The following is a 14397-nucleotide window of genomic DNA, read 5'->3' on the forward strand; positions in this document are numbered from 1 at the left end:
CATCACATGTGTAAATTTGTGTTACAAATCAAGATGCAGAACTGTTCTATCACCTCAAAGACACCCCTTCACACACCTGTGTAATGACCCCTCTCCCCGCCATTCCCTGATGCCTGGGACATTCCAGGAAAGGTATGTACATGAAATCATACAGTATGTGACCTTGTGAAACTGGCCTTTTTCCATGAGCATAACAGCCTTGACATCATCCAAGCTGTTGCTGTATCAATCGTCCTTTCATTTTTTACTATAGAATGATATTCCATAGTATGGATGGACCATAGTTTATTCACCCACTGAAGGGTGTTTTGCTTGTTCCCAGTTTGGGGATATTACAGGTATTCCAGCTATGAACATGGGTGTGTAGGTGTCTGTGTAGACCTAAGTTTCCATTTTTCAGGAATAAATGCCCAGGAGCACAATTGCTGGGCTCCGATGGTAAGTGTAGGTTTAGTTTTTCAAGAAACTAGCAAACCATTTTCCAGAGCAACGATGCCATGTTACGCTGTCTCCAACAGTGTGTATGAGGTTTAGTTTCTCTGCGTCCTTGCCAGCACTGAGCATTATCACTGTGGTTAGTCACTCAGTTATGTCTTTGCAACCCCATGGACTGTAGCCCACCAGGCTGCTCTGTCATGGGATTTCCCAGGTGAGAATACTGGAGTGGGTAGCCATTCCTTTCTCCAGGGAATCTTCCTGATCCAGGGATCAAACCCAGGTCTCCTGCATTTGCAGGCAGATTCTTTAGCATCTGAGCCGCCAGGGAAGGCCCACTGTCACTACGTATTTCTTATTTTAGCTGCACCAATAGGTGTGAAGGGACATGTCATCTGGCTCTCAATTTACATTTCTCCAGTGGCGAAGGATGTTACTATTTTTTCCTGTACTTATTTGCCATCCATATACCCTCTGTCTCTTCATGTTTTGTCCTTTTTCTAATACAGTCATTTTTTGTTTTCATTTTTATTGTTGAGTTTTGTGAGTTTTATATATAGTCGAAATAGGAGTCCTTTGTCAGGTACATGGTTTGCAAATATTTTCTCCTAGTAATGGTTTACTTTGTCATATTCTCAGGAGGCTCTTTCCACGAGCAAAAGTTCTTAATTTAGAGGAAGTTCAATTTACCTTTTTTTTTTCCTTTGCTGGATCATGCTTTCGGTGTCAAGCCTGAGAACGCATCACCTAGCCTAGCCCTAGGTCCCAAAGAGCGTCTCCTATGTTTTCTTCAAAAAGTTTCACAGTTTCACATTTAACTCTATGCTCCATTTTGAGTTAATTCTTGTATAAAGTATGAGACTTGGGCCAAGAGGTTTCTCTTTGGTTTTGTCCATGGTGTCCAGTTGTTCCCCTGCCATTTGTTAGAAAGACTATCCTTCCTTCCCTGGATTATAATTTCTATCAATTTACTCTCAATTTTATTACAACTCACATATAGCTTGATTTACACTACCCTGACTTATGAAAAGTTTATTTCCTGAAATGTTCACCTAATCTTTCTTTCTTTGACTAATTCCCTTCTTCTCGCCCCCTCCTTTTCAACAATGCATAATTACTGAGAGCAAACCATTCTTGCTGGCATTGGTATTCAATGGCCGAGAGCAGTTATAGGCCAGTGACAAATTAACAAGGGGGCTTCTGCAGGGGAGGGCACCAGGCAAGGGCCGTTGGAAGATGGACTGGTCAGGGGCAAGCCCTCTGAGGAGGTGACCCAAAAGCTGAGACCTGTAGGCAAAGGAGTTGCTGAGGGTCTGAGAGGAGTTTGGGGAGGGGAGGCTTTGCCAGATTCTGGCAAGGAATCTAGATTGAGTCTAAGAAATGGGAGGCTGCCGAGGGCATTTTAAGCAAGAGATGACGTGATACAATTTACTTCCTGGGTTTTCGCCATGTCCGACAAGCCTCTCCCCCTTGTGATCCGATTGAATGAGCCAGAACAAAAATGGGCAAAACCTGCTGGACCTCCACCAGGCAGTCAGGACTGGGCTGTTGTAACTTACAAGCTTTGTCAGCTCTTCTGCTCCGACGCCCCGCCCCTGCCTCTTTCCAGCAATAAGAACCGCTGGCTGAAACAGGACACAAAGACGGTCAGCGAGGCTGTGGGAGGGCCGTGAGGGTGGGTTTGCGGTGCTGTGGGCAGAGGGGGCTGCTGGAAAGATAGCTTTTCTGTTGTGAAAGGCCTCTTGGGGTAGATCTTGCGAGATTACGCATCTCGTGTCATTAGAAAGCACGGCTATAAATTAGGCTGCTCAGAAGCATGGGGTGTGTAATAATTAAGTAATAAAAGTCACCGCAGGGGTAAAGGAACCAGAAAACAAAGAGCCACTGTTTGTAGATGCGCTGCAGGCTACTCTGGAAAGAGACCTCTGAGCTCGAGTGGCATTTCAAAGCCGGGGAAGCGCCACTCGAAAGGAGTCCCAGGTCAGCCTGGTCCCAGAGAAGTCCGCCTGGAGGGTGGGAGAGTTGGGGGTGGGTGTTTAGGGTCCAGTCCAGCTCTGTGTCTGTTTCTGGGGCCACAAAATCCAACGCTTGGAGGGGCCCAGCAGGCAGTGGAGTGCAGTAGGGAAGAGAGAGGACTTGGGCTAAATGACACCTGATACTCAGCTCCAGCCAACTGTTGCCACATAGGAAGGCAGACCTATGTGATCGGAACATATACATCTTCAGGACAATCTGGGAAAGCTGGTTTTTTTTTTTTAATGTAAAATCTCCCAATTTTTAAGGGCCGACAACAATTTCCAAGACTTTAAATACCACCGTGAAGGCCGTATAAAACACGAAGCCAGGGGGTTTCCCTGGAGGCTCAGTGGTTAAAACTCTGCACTTCCAATGCAGGGGGCGCGGGTTCGATCCCCGGTCGGGGAATTACGATCCCACGTGCTGCAGAGCAACGAAGCCCGCCTGCCGCAACTACTGAACCCGCACGCCACAACTAGAGAATCCACACGCTGCCTCAGAAGACCCCACATGATGCAGTGAAGACCCCACATGCTGCAGTGAAGACCCCCACATGCTGCAGTGAAGACCCCCACATAATGCAGTGAAGATCCCACATGCTGCAACTAAGACCCAGCGCAGCCAGATAAATAAAAATCATTCCTGGTCCCATGTCTGTCACTTTCAGTGATGGTAAGATTGATCGCTTGGGTAAACTTTATGTTTTGCACGTTTATCACAATAAGAACAAATTGATCCTGTGGTTCAGCAGCTGCAGCCTGAGCCATCCATTGTAAAGTTCCCGTCAGCCTTCTACCTCATCATCGCTCACTCCCTAAATCCATTATTTCATTAGGAGTCACAAGGTAATGATGCTCTTTCCCTCAATTCTGTCCTTCCTCCTGCGTCTTATTAGCTTTGGTTCTTCTAGAAAGTTCTTTCCCTCATCACCCATTAGGTTGCCTTGAGAGAGCCTCACACACAGCCCTGCCCCCACTCTTCTGGGACCTGACCCCCTCAGCTGCAGGATGAGTGATAGTATTAATAATACCCACTTCACAGTGTTGTGAGGAGTGGGGTATGCAAAATGCTATACGCAGGGTATGTGCACCTTGGCTGGAGACCCCTGTCAAGGAGAAACAGAGCAGAGGCTGAAGGCAATAAAGACAGATTTTATTCAGTACTATTTCAAAGGGGAAAGTGACCTCAGGATAGAGCTGGACTCAGTTCTTAATACAACACGAATGGGAACTTCTACCCAAGGAGCAGAGTGGAAGGCAAGTTACGAAGGGGAGACTTCAAGGGTAGGTAGGGGATTCTCACTAAACTGCCTTAACAGGACTCTTGGTAAAGGCAAGCCAAGGTGATGAGACATGAGGGGTGAGGGGACTGACTTAGCAAGGTTCTCTGCTAAGGCTGACTTCATCCAGCCAAATATAGGTCCCAAGGACAAGTCCTGATGGAAAGGAGGGGTCTGAGGAGTCTGTCTTAAATCTGGTCGAGGATAGAGTCTGTCACCATATAAGGCCCAGCACTTGATTGGTGGGCAGTAAGCATTTGTTGAATGATTTACAGAAGGCACCCATTTCTTCCATGGCTGCAGAAAGCCAGAAAGAGGCTCTCACAGGCTTGGGGAGGGCACTCTTCCCCACAGGCCTGACAGTCATGCAGGCAGCCTCTGGGGAGAGGGGGCTCTCTGGCCCTTCCCGGACCTCAAACCCGTCTGCCTTCTTCCCCACAGGCCTTCCACCCCCTTCTTTGATCTGCTGCAGCATCGGTACCAGCAGCTGTGGGTGCAGGAGCAGAAGGCCACCCAGAAAGCCATTAAACTGGAGAAAAAGCAAAAGGTAAACACCATGCTCCCTGCACGGGGGGAGGGGAGGGAAGGGGAGGCTTGCGGGTAAACACCATGCTCACTGCAGGAGGGGAGGGGAGGGAAGGGGAGGCTTGCGGAGGGGCAAGGCCTGAGGCTGCCCCCGTGTGCAGGCTTGTTGCTGGTGGGCGAGGCGGGGTGTTGACTGGGCAATCGAGTTGCTCATTGCTGTGCTGAAAGGGTCTTGGTGATGACCAGGTTCAACTTTGGCTTAAGCCCCTAGAGAGGAAGACTGATTTCTACCTAAGGCCCCTCTGGGCTGTTCTCAGCGGTGGGGAGAGTCGGAAGTCGGAGACAACCACTTAGAGCAGAGCACTGCAATAATATATTTTAAATTAATTAATTAATTCTAGTTTTGGCTGCACGAGTCTCCATCGCTGCACGTGGGCGTTCTGTAGTCGCCGTGAGCGGGGGCTCCTCTTGGTTGTGGTGCACGGGCTTCTCATTGTGAGGGCTTCTCTTGTTGCTGAGCACAGACTCTAGGCACGCGGGCTTCAGCAGTTGCCCCACACAGCCTCAGTAGTTGTGGCATGCGAGCTTAGTTGCTCCTTGGCATGTAGAATCTTCCCGGACCAGGGATTGAACCCGTATCCTTTGCACTGGCAGGTGGATTTTTACCCAGTGTGCCACCAGGGAAGTCTCTGTAGTAATAATTTAAAAGCAGTCCATGACTAGTTTATTCATTAATAGCTCAAGAGAGAGCTCACTATGGTAACGACCAGTTTTTTCCAAGGGAGCATTGCCGTTACATGCTGCTATTTCATACTGAGAGCTCCAGGCCAGAGTCATGTTCTTAATTAGCAGCTATTTCACAACAACTCAGAGGGCCACAGGTCCATGGAATCCGGAGCCTCCAAGGACACGTCTCCTGAATCTAGAGACAGTCTCATAGCCAGTGCCCCTCCTGTTTCAACAGAGAACCCTGTTCGGTTCAGTTCAGTCGCTCAGTCATGTCTGACTCTCTGGGACCCCATAGACTGCAGCACGCCAGGCTTCCCTGTCCATCACCAACTCCCGGAGCTTGCTCAAACTCATGTCCGTCGCGTTGGTGATGCCATCCAACCATCTCATCCTCTGTCGTCTCCTTCTCCTCCCGCCTTCAGTCTTTCCCAGCATCAGGGTCTTTTCCAGGAGTCAGCTCTTCACATCGGGTGGCCAAAGCATTGGCCTGTAGTCACCCACTATCAGCGGCTCTACCCCGAGCACTGGTCAGGGACTGGTGCAGCTCAGGGGGCTGTGGCTTTGAGTGGCTCGCTGCTGTGGTAGTTGTTCAGCCTCTCAGTCGTGTCTGACTTTTTGCAACCCCGTAGACCGTAGTACACCAGATTTCCTTGTCCTTCACTGTCTCCTGGAGTTTGCTCAAACTCATGTCCATTGAGTCAGTGATGCCATCCAAACTGGGGTCTCAATGACCTTGATGGGCAAAAAACGGGGTCGGGTTGAATGAGGGCCCAGCACATAATTGGGGCTTCCCAGGACATAGAAGGGGGCTTTCCTGGTGGTTCAGAGGGTAAAGAATCCACCTGCAATTCAGGAGACCCGAGTTTGATCGCTGGGTCGGGAGGATCCCTGGAGAAGGAAATAGCCACCCAGTCCAATATTCTTGCCTGGAGAATTTCATGGACAGAGGAGCCTGGCAGGCTATAGTCCACGGGGTTGCAGAGTCAGACACGACTGAGTGACTAACACTTTCACAGGACATAGTAAGCACTCAAAAAGCACTTGTCAAACCAACCACAGAGTTCTTCTGTTCCGAGATTCTCTGTGACTGTGATGCTTTCTATCAAAGGGCTACGAATACCCAGGCCCTCAAAACACGGAGGGGCTGACACACAGTCTGTTAGGGTTGATGAGATGGCCGGTTTACAAGGTCAGATTGCTCCCATCTTAGGAGAAACTGCTCTCTTAGCAGCTCAGAATGTCCTGGGTTTTGGACGGTGATGACCCCAAACGAAATTCTTGGAAACTGGCTTCCATTTAGTGAGCAATCGTCTAGAACCAGACACTCTGTTCAAAGCTAACTCAGCAAATCCTGTAAGAACCTGTTTGCTAGGCATCTGTACCCCATTTCCTGCAGTGGAAACTGAGGTTGAGAAAGGCGCTAAGACTCACTTTCATCCTAATTCTGAAGCCCGGCTCACTAAGCCCTAGTGAGGCAGCCTCTCAGCTTTGGTTTGAGATGAAGTTTCAAAGCTGCTGTTCTAGGAAGCAGAGGGGAGAGTTGATCCAAGGGGCTTGGAAGTTATCCACAGACACATTAAATAAAATTAATATAATTGGGTAACAAAATAAGTCAAGAAAAGGGGCTCCCTGCCAGCCCAGTGGTTAGGGCTTCATGTCCCCAATGCAGGGGACCGTGGTTTGATCCCTAGTTAGGGAACTAAGATCCACGTGTCGCATGGCTTGGCTAAAAAATAAATCAATAAAATAAAGAGATGCTATCTTTAAAAAAAGTAAAATAAAAGGGGTTCAATAGGATGGTGGTGTCTTCGGCTAAATTCAGGTCAGCTTTTATTTGCTGGCTGCACCATCTGACCTGTGTCTCCCTCTCATGCCCCTTTCTGCAGTGGCCCATGCTCTTTGGGTCACTTGGGTACCAGCGCATCATCCAGCTCACCCACTCCAGGTGTAGAAATCCAACTCTCAAGCTCTAGGTATAAACAAGAGCCCCCTATGTGTCTGCTAACTCCCCTAGGAGGTTTTGAGTTCTGACAAGGTCACAGCTGTGAACTAAGGTCTGACTGTGCATGGAGTTCCCCAGGGGCACACATTGAATCAGAGTCCTCCTCTGATCCTGCAACTGGGGGCCGGGGACCTCGGGTGAGTCTGCTGGAGTGACTGTGACAACGTATGACTGGGTGGCTTAAACCACAGAAATCCTGGAGGCTGGAAGTCCAAGGTGGAGGTGGCAGCCTCGGTTGCCCTGGAGGCCTCTCTCCTCGGCCTGAAGACGGCCGCCTTCTCACCCCGTCCTCACAGGGCCTTTCCTGTATGGACACCCCTGGTGTCTCTTCCGCTTCATATAAGGACATCTGTCCTATTGGATTACAGCCCCATCCTCTGATGTCACTGAGCCTTAATCACCTCCTTAAAGGCCCAGCTCCAAATACGGTCCCCACTGGGGGCTAGGGCTTCACCCTATGGATTTGGAGGGGACACAGTTCAGTCGACAGCAGACCCCATGAGCTATGGGTCCCTAACCATAGGCTCGCAGCGTCTGTTTGTGGGTACGGGGCGTGCAGCTAAGGAGGAGCTGGACTGCCACTGCAGCTCTGAAATCGCACCCACAGAGACCTCGACGGCTCTCCACTGAGCCCTCTAATTCCTCCTCTCAAAGGAGTCCTCCTTTCTTTTCCACGAGCAGACCATGCTGAGGACCTGCTTCCCAGAAATGGCAACAGCCCCGTCAAATCATTCATTCGTTCCACCTGGTGGCATCCCTGGTAACCACCAGGGCTGTCTTAGCTAAGGAGGACACGTCCCTGCCCTTGAGGCAGCTGCCTTCCAGAACCCAGAGAGTTCTAGGGTCGAACCAGAAACCAAAACAGCACGCTCTCAGCACCCCATGGTCCCCTCCCCGAGTCCACCTGGTCCCCTGAAATCAGACTGGAAGAAGGGCCGGAACCAGGGGGAAAGGGCCCCACGGGGCTGCCCCAGCAGGAATCTTGGCCCCAGGCCCTCCAGCTCCGTCGCTGTGGCTCTGGCCTCTGCAGGAGCCAGTCACCACGGGGCCTCCGCCTCTCTCTGCCCTGCAGGTGATCCTTGGGAAACTCTATGAGACCCGGAGCAGTCAGCTGAGGAAGTACAAGCCACCCGTGGGGCTGGACGCCCTCTGGCACATGCCTCACTTCCAGAAGGTCAGTCCCGCCCCCATCGCCCCTGCCCGCACCTAGCGGATGCCCTGCTTCCTGTTCTTCTCCTGTCCTCTAGGCAGGGGCTTCTGAGGGCTTCTGCCCCTCGACTGGCGCAACAACAACAGCAATGCTACCAAGAGCTAACATGTTGGAGCCCTTCCTAAGCGCCACCAGGGACGCGCCTGGCCCCAGGGAGACAGCCACACAAAGCCGCGTTTCTGGCCAGACCAGGCCCGGCCGCTTGTTTGAGTTAAACTGCAATTTAGACAATGAAGGGGGCTGTGCCTTCCTGAGCCTAATGCAACCGAACAGGCTGCCAGCGAGGCCTGCCTGCCGCCCTTGATGCGGCGCCCATGTCCTGCCCAAGTGGCCGCCATCAGCATATGTCAGTGGCCATTCGCCCCGCCGCCCGTCAGTCTGGGCCGTCGCCGCACACACGGGCAGGGCCACACGCAGCGCAGGGGAGCGGGGTGTGCTGAGGGCCCATTGCCACTCCCCGTCCAGCCTGGGCAGCACCCCTCGCCTCCCCCAGGCTCCTTCTTTTCGCCCTCATCCCTCCTGCCCCATCTCCACACTCGGGCCTTTGGCCCATAGCCTCCTTTCTGGGCCCTGTTTCTGTCGCCTTTCCTCTCACTCTTCTTTTTTTGATTTTCCTGACATTCAATGTCCGTGGTGGGGCGGGGGGACAGACATCCTGGGGACCCTGTCCAGGGAGGGATGGGACCCATAGGCCCCTGGGCACGAGATAAACTGCTGGCACTCTGCTCTACAATGCCAACCCCCAGCCCCTCTCAGCCCCTCTGAGCCCCTCGTCTCTGCTTTTAAATCTACCTATAGTTCCCAGGGGTTTCCCTGGTGGCTCAGATGGTACAGAAGCCGCCAGCAAATGCAGGAGACCTGGATTCGATCTCTGGGTCAGGAAGATCCCTGGAGAAGGGAATGGTTACCCACTGCGGTATTCTCATCTGGAGAATTCCACAGACCGGTGAGCCTGGCGAGCTACAGTCCAGGGGGCCGCAAAGAGTCAGACGCGACTGAGTACCTAAGCACACACATAGGTCCCAAAGCAATGGACAAAGGGCTCAGGTGGTCTCCCCTGACCCTGCTGGAGCAAGGAAAGGGCCCCTCTCCCTGTCCAACACACCCCACCCAAGTAACACAGAGTTCCCTGTGTCAGGAGGCCTGTCTCACCCGCAGGTACCCCCACAGCCTGGCCCAGAGCAGGAGCAGAAACCCAGTAATAAATGAGTTCTATTTCTTCTCCTTGTTCAGTCGCTCAGTTGTATCCGACTCTCTACTCTCCTATGGACTGCAACGCGCCAGGCTTCCCTGACGATCGCCAGCTCCTGGAGTTTGATCAAACTCATGTCCATTGAGTCGATGATTTCATCCAACCATCTCATCCTCTGTTGCCCCCTTCTCCTACCTTCAATCTTTCCCAGCATCAGGGTCTTTTCCAATGAGTCTAAGAGAGGGGATTTGACTCAACTGAGCACAGGTCTCTTCTGATCTTAAGACTGTTGTTGTAAAAACCCGTTAGGAACAGGGCCACCCACCTGTGATGCCAGCCCTGTGTTCATGCTGAGTCATTTACACATATTATTTCACATAGCATCCTTACCTGATTTCTGCGGAGGACTGGCAGAGATGGTGTTCATTTTCAAGTGGCTGGACCTGGAACCCAGGCCAGGCCCAAGTTCAAAGGCACCACCCACTGTGCCACTGAAATAACAAGAAGTAGAATAAAACACAAGCGCCTGGGCTTACAGGGTGTTTTCTCGTCTTCCCCAGGGAGGCTCATGGGCTCTGGAAGTTCAGCCACAGGAATCTCAGCAGGGCTGGTCCTTGGACACCAGCCAGGACAGCCCCGCAGAGGTGCCAAGAGCCCCAGGGTGCTGCCGCCACTGCCGAGACACTCAGCCCCCTCCTTGCTGGGAAATACCACCGGTGAAAAGTACTTCCTGAGCTCCTACTGTGTCCCAAGTGCCAGACATGCATTATCTCATAGACGCAAAGGTCCCATTCTACAGATGAGGAGACTGAGGCTCAGAGAGGGGAAGGAACTTGCCCTGAGAGAAAGGGGTTCCTGCCTGGTCCAGGGCCTCTTCTCTGGGTGGCTGGGCAGTGATGCCTCCTGAGGACACTATCCTTTCCAGTCCCGCCCCGGCAGGTCCCCTGTTTGATACCACTGGGCTCTTTTCTGCCCCTTTGAGGCGCTTAGCTGCACTGCAATTCATTCATTAACTGGGCCACTCGTTGTTCAATGTCCATCTTCCCCAGTAAAGTGTGAGCCCACAAGGACACGTCCGTTGCGTCCCCGCTGGGTCCCAGGAGCCCAGCATGGGGCCTGACACCCAGCAGTGACCACCACTTTCAATGTTAGTTCCTCAGTTGTATCTGACTCTTTTGTGACCTGATGGACTGTAGTCCACCAAGCTCTTCTGTCCATGGGATTTCCCAGGCAAGAGCACTGGACTGGGTTGCCATTTCCTCCTCCAGGGGATCTTCCCCACCCAGAAACTGAACCTGGGTCTCCTCCATCTCCTGCATTGGCAGGTGGGTTCTTTACCACTGAGCCACCCAAGAGGTGACCAGTAAGTGTCTGTGGGAAGAATGAGTGAAGGATCGGACGAATGGATGGCCAGTGCCTCCCAGGAGGACAGAATCGAATAGCCTTTCACAGGCCCTGTGAGACCCCCTTCCCAACTTAAATGTCCCAGTGCCCGCCAGCCCAGCAGCCACCAGCAGGGTCTGGACCCACAAGGGCCAGTCGTGGCTAGAGCCGCTCCTCCCTTGGGGCGGGGAGGGGGTGCTGGTTGTTGTCGGGGCCCCGGGAAGGTCTTTGTGCCTCGTGTCTGTGCTGATCCGCCTGCCCCCCTTCCCCACCCGGCCCCATTATGAAAGGAAAAGGCGCTTCCAAAAAAGTGGAATCTGTCACGGTGATGGATAACCTAAATGGACTCTCCCCGCTCGTGAACAGATGTCGACGCTGAACTCTGTCAGAAATAATTAAACACCTTTCACACGGAAAAGCAGCAGGCAGGGCGCGGGCGCTCCCGGACCGGGTCAGTACGGAGTGAGCTGGCTTTCCACCCAACCGTCCCCACCAATGCCACTCGGGGCCCCTCCCGCCTGAGCCCGGAGGGATCGCGGGAGGGAGCAGAGCAGAAGCACCCCTCAGTGGGGCTCCCTTTCCAGACACACAGGTTCCAGGGCTACCTCCCGGGCTGTGCAGCCAGCAGTTGCCACGCGACGGCCAGTGCCCAGAGGGAGGGTCGGCCGACAGCTGGCGAGTGGCCTCTCTGCCAGGATGCTCATGACGAGCCGCCAGCCAGCCCCCGGCCTCCCTGGGCCTCAGTTTCCCCACCTGAAAATGGGGTGATGGGGCACTGGTTCTTAAGGGTCTCTTCCAACCCCAGCTTCCAGGACCAAGCAGCCACATGGCGGGAAGCATGGGGCTCATGGAGCGTGCAGACCCCAAGCTGGGGTGAACTGGGACAGGCCCTCATTCTCGGGAAGGGACAAGAATTCATCGCCTCGTCCCTGAGTGGGGGCACCGCTGGGCTTGGGGCCTGCACCTTCTGTTCCTGCTGGCCGGGCTGTCTCTGCCCTCCACGAGGTGCACTGGGGGCCAGCAGAGCAGGAGACGGGGGAGGTGCGGTATGTTTGTGCGTGCGTGACTCCAGGGTCGGCCAGACCTGCGCCGGGTGGTGACCCCACCACTCCTGACCTGGCGTGTGGCTTGACCTGTCCAAGGTCCCGCTTCCTCTTCTGTAAAATGGGCCTGTGCCTGTCGGCAGAGCTGCTGGGAGTGTTTGATGGGAACACGTGCCCAGTGTTTAGCAGAGCACCGACCCTTATCAAGCCGCCAAAAATGGCAGCTGCCATGAGGATGGTCCTGGTGATCACCCATTCACTCACTCACTCACTCGTTCACTCATTCATTCATTTACAAACGTTATCCCTGAGCGCCTTTGTGTCAGACCCGTTCTCAGCACTGACAACATGCCTCCATAGGGCTGCTGGCGACAGGCGACGAGTAAGGTGGACAGACAGCTGGTGGAGACAGGAAACTGTGTAGGTGGACGGCTAGATGGGGAAATTCGGAGAAGTTCCAGCCCTGGGCATCCAATTCTCTCAGCCTGAAATGCTGGGGGGATGTCAACCTGAGTTGGCAAAGCCCCAAGTCTGGGGGTGGGGATGACCCCCCATAACAAAACCTCCAACACCGTGCACACTCCAGTTGGCCCAGCCTGTTCTCCGGCCTTTTGTGGAAGCCTCCCTGGGTGTCCCTGGGCAGGGAGGGGGTCTGGCTCCCCAGGACAGCCCTCCCTGGGGCCGGTTGGGAGGCAGAATTATTAACAAGTGCCCCTCTGCTCTCAAAAGCGACCCAATCTGAACCATATATTCTCTGGTCTCCTGGTATTAAATCAAGAAAAACAGGCGGTTTTATCCCCTTTTACAAAAATACTACTAATGATACAGCACCAAAGACAAAGGAGTGGGGTGCCCCCTATATTTATGGTGGTCTTGACTGCGATGGTGAAAGGCTGGAGACGTCGCAGGCCAAGTACTGGCTTAAGTGTATGTTGGGACACATTACACAGATATTACAGAGACAATGTACAGCATCACGATATTACGCAGCCACTGAAAACATTTTAATGCATTTTATTTATGTTTGGCTGTGCTGGGTCTTCCCTGTTGTGTGTGGCGACCAGGGTGGGGGAAGACTCTCTGGTTGCAGTGAATGGGCTTCTCGCCCCGCTGTCTTCTTTCATTTCCAAGCGTGGGCTCTAAAGCGCTTGTGGGCTCCGTAGCTGCAGTGCCTGGGCTCGGCTGCCCTGTGACGTGTGGGGTCCTCCCGGGTCAAGGATCGAACCCCGTGTCCCCTGCCTTGGCAGGTGGATTCTTATCACTGGACCACCGGGGAAGTCCACCATTGAAAATATTGACTTTACCCTCTACTTACTGGCCTTTTAATCATACTTCCCTGGTTTAGTACTGCTTGGCCTACATATTATTGGGGGAAAGAACCTGTCTTATGTGACCCTGTCTGAATGGAGGCATCCATCCGTCACGTGGGGTCGGTGCTCCAGAACAGATGTCCAGGAGGGGGGCCCCAAGTGGCAGCAGCAGTAATTCCTGGGGTGAGCTGGAGGCTGTTTGATTTTCTCAGACTCTCTTTCCTGCAGTTTCCGTTTTTACAGTGAGTACATGTAACTTTTACAAAGCCAGTTAGGTTTTTTTTAATGTTTTTTAGGGACTTCTCTGGTGGGCTAGTGGTTAAGACTCCTCGCTTCCAATGCAGGGGGCACGGGTTCGATCTCTGGTCAAGGAACTAAGATCCCGCCACATGGCAAGGCCAAAAAAATGAAAATAAATAAAATAGCAATGGGAATAATAAAATAATTTTTTAAATGTTTTTAAAGGGCGGGGACTCTACATCCTTCCCGGGGTGCCTGTCCCTCTGCTCAAGCCCCTCTCAGCTCTGTTCCTCTCCACCGCTCTCGGAGCGCTCCCAGAGTTGCCGGTGAAGCCTGGTCTCCCCTAAGCGGTTTCCATCAGGCCTGAAGGTCAGAGGCCGGCACTCTCCCCCAGCCAAGAAGGTGGCTGACTTGTGGAGTCTGGACCTCTATGGCCAAGTCTGTGTTATAATTGCCAAGATCCACTCTAGAGGGGGATTTGCCCAAGCATCTCGGGGTCTCTGCTCCAACCTGAACCCTCCGCCTCTCCCCCACCAAGCCCGCTACAGCCCCGATACCCCGCCGACATTACATAGTCATTCAATCACTAAAGTCTGAACAAATTGACTATATTTTCATTTGGCTTTCAGTTTCAGCCCCACTGCTTTAGAATAATGGCCCAAGCTATTAAGCTAACAGTTTGATTTACAAGCTCCTGTGCTCTGAACGCTGGGATCAGACTCCTCTCTTTGTGGAAGACTAACCCTGCCTCGGGTCTCCTGGGCCCCTGACTCCCTAATAGAACAGGAGACAGCGAGGAAGGGAAAAAAAAGAAAAAAATTCAGCAGTCAGCCAAGCAGTGACACCCAGAGATGCAGCTGATTAGTGGAAGCTGCTGAATCTAAGAAAAGGATTTTCTTTCCCACCTTTAAGCTCTCCTACAAATCATAGCAGGCTGGAAGGTTAACTCTCTGTTAAAGCCCCAGAGCGGCCTCTCAGCCCATCCACCCCGCAGCCTCCCTCTTTCCAGAGGGCCCGCACGGTCTCCAGCCCC

The 14397-nt window shown here is 52.8% G+C and overlaps 1 protein-coding gene across 1 annotated transcript in view; it reads left to right on the top strand.

Annotated features, from left to right (window-relative positions):
• CFAP77 (cilia and flagella associated protein 77) overlaps positions 1-14397 on the top strand; it is a 150745-nt gene that overhangs the window by 119382 nt on the left and 16966 nt on the right. Inside the window, exons 4-5 of the mRNA XM_052649685.1 lie at positions 4172-4277; positions 8059-8160. Of these exons, the coding sequence (XP_052505645.1) occupies positions 4172-4277; positions 8059-8160 (208 nt within the window). The remainder of the gene's footprint in view (positions 1-4171; positions 4278-8058; positions 8161-14397) is intronic.

Source organism: Budorcas taxicolor, chromosome 11 (assembly GCF_023091745.1).
Source record: "Budorcas taxicolor isolate Tak-1 chromosome 11, Takin1.1, whole genome shotgun sequence".
In the NCBI taxonomy this organism is placed as follows: domain Eukaryota; kingdom Metazoa; phylum Chordata; class Mammalia; order Artiodactyla; family Bovidae; genus Budorcas; species Budorcas taxicolor.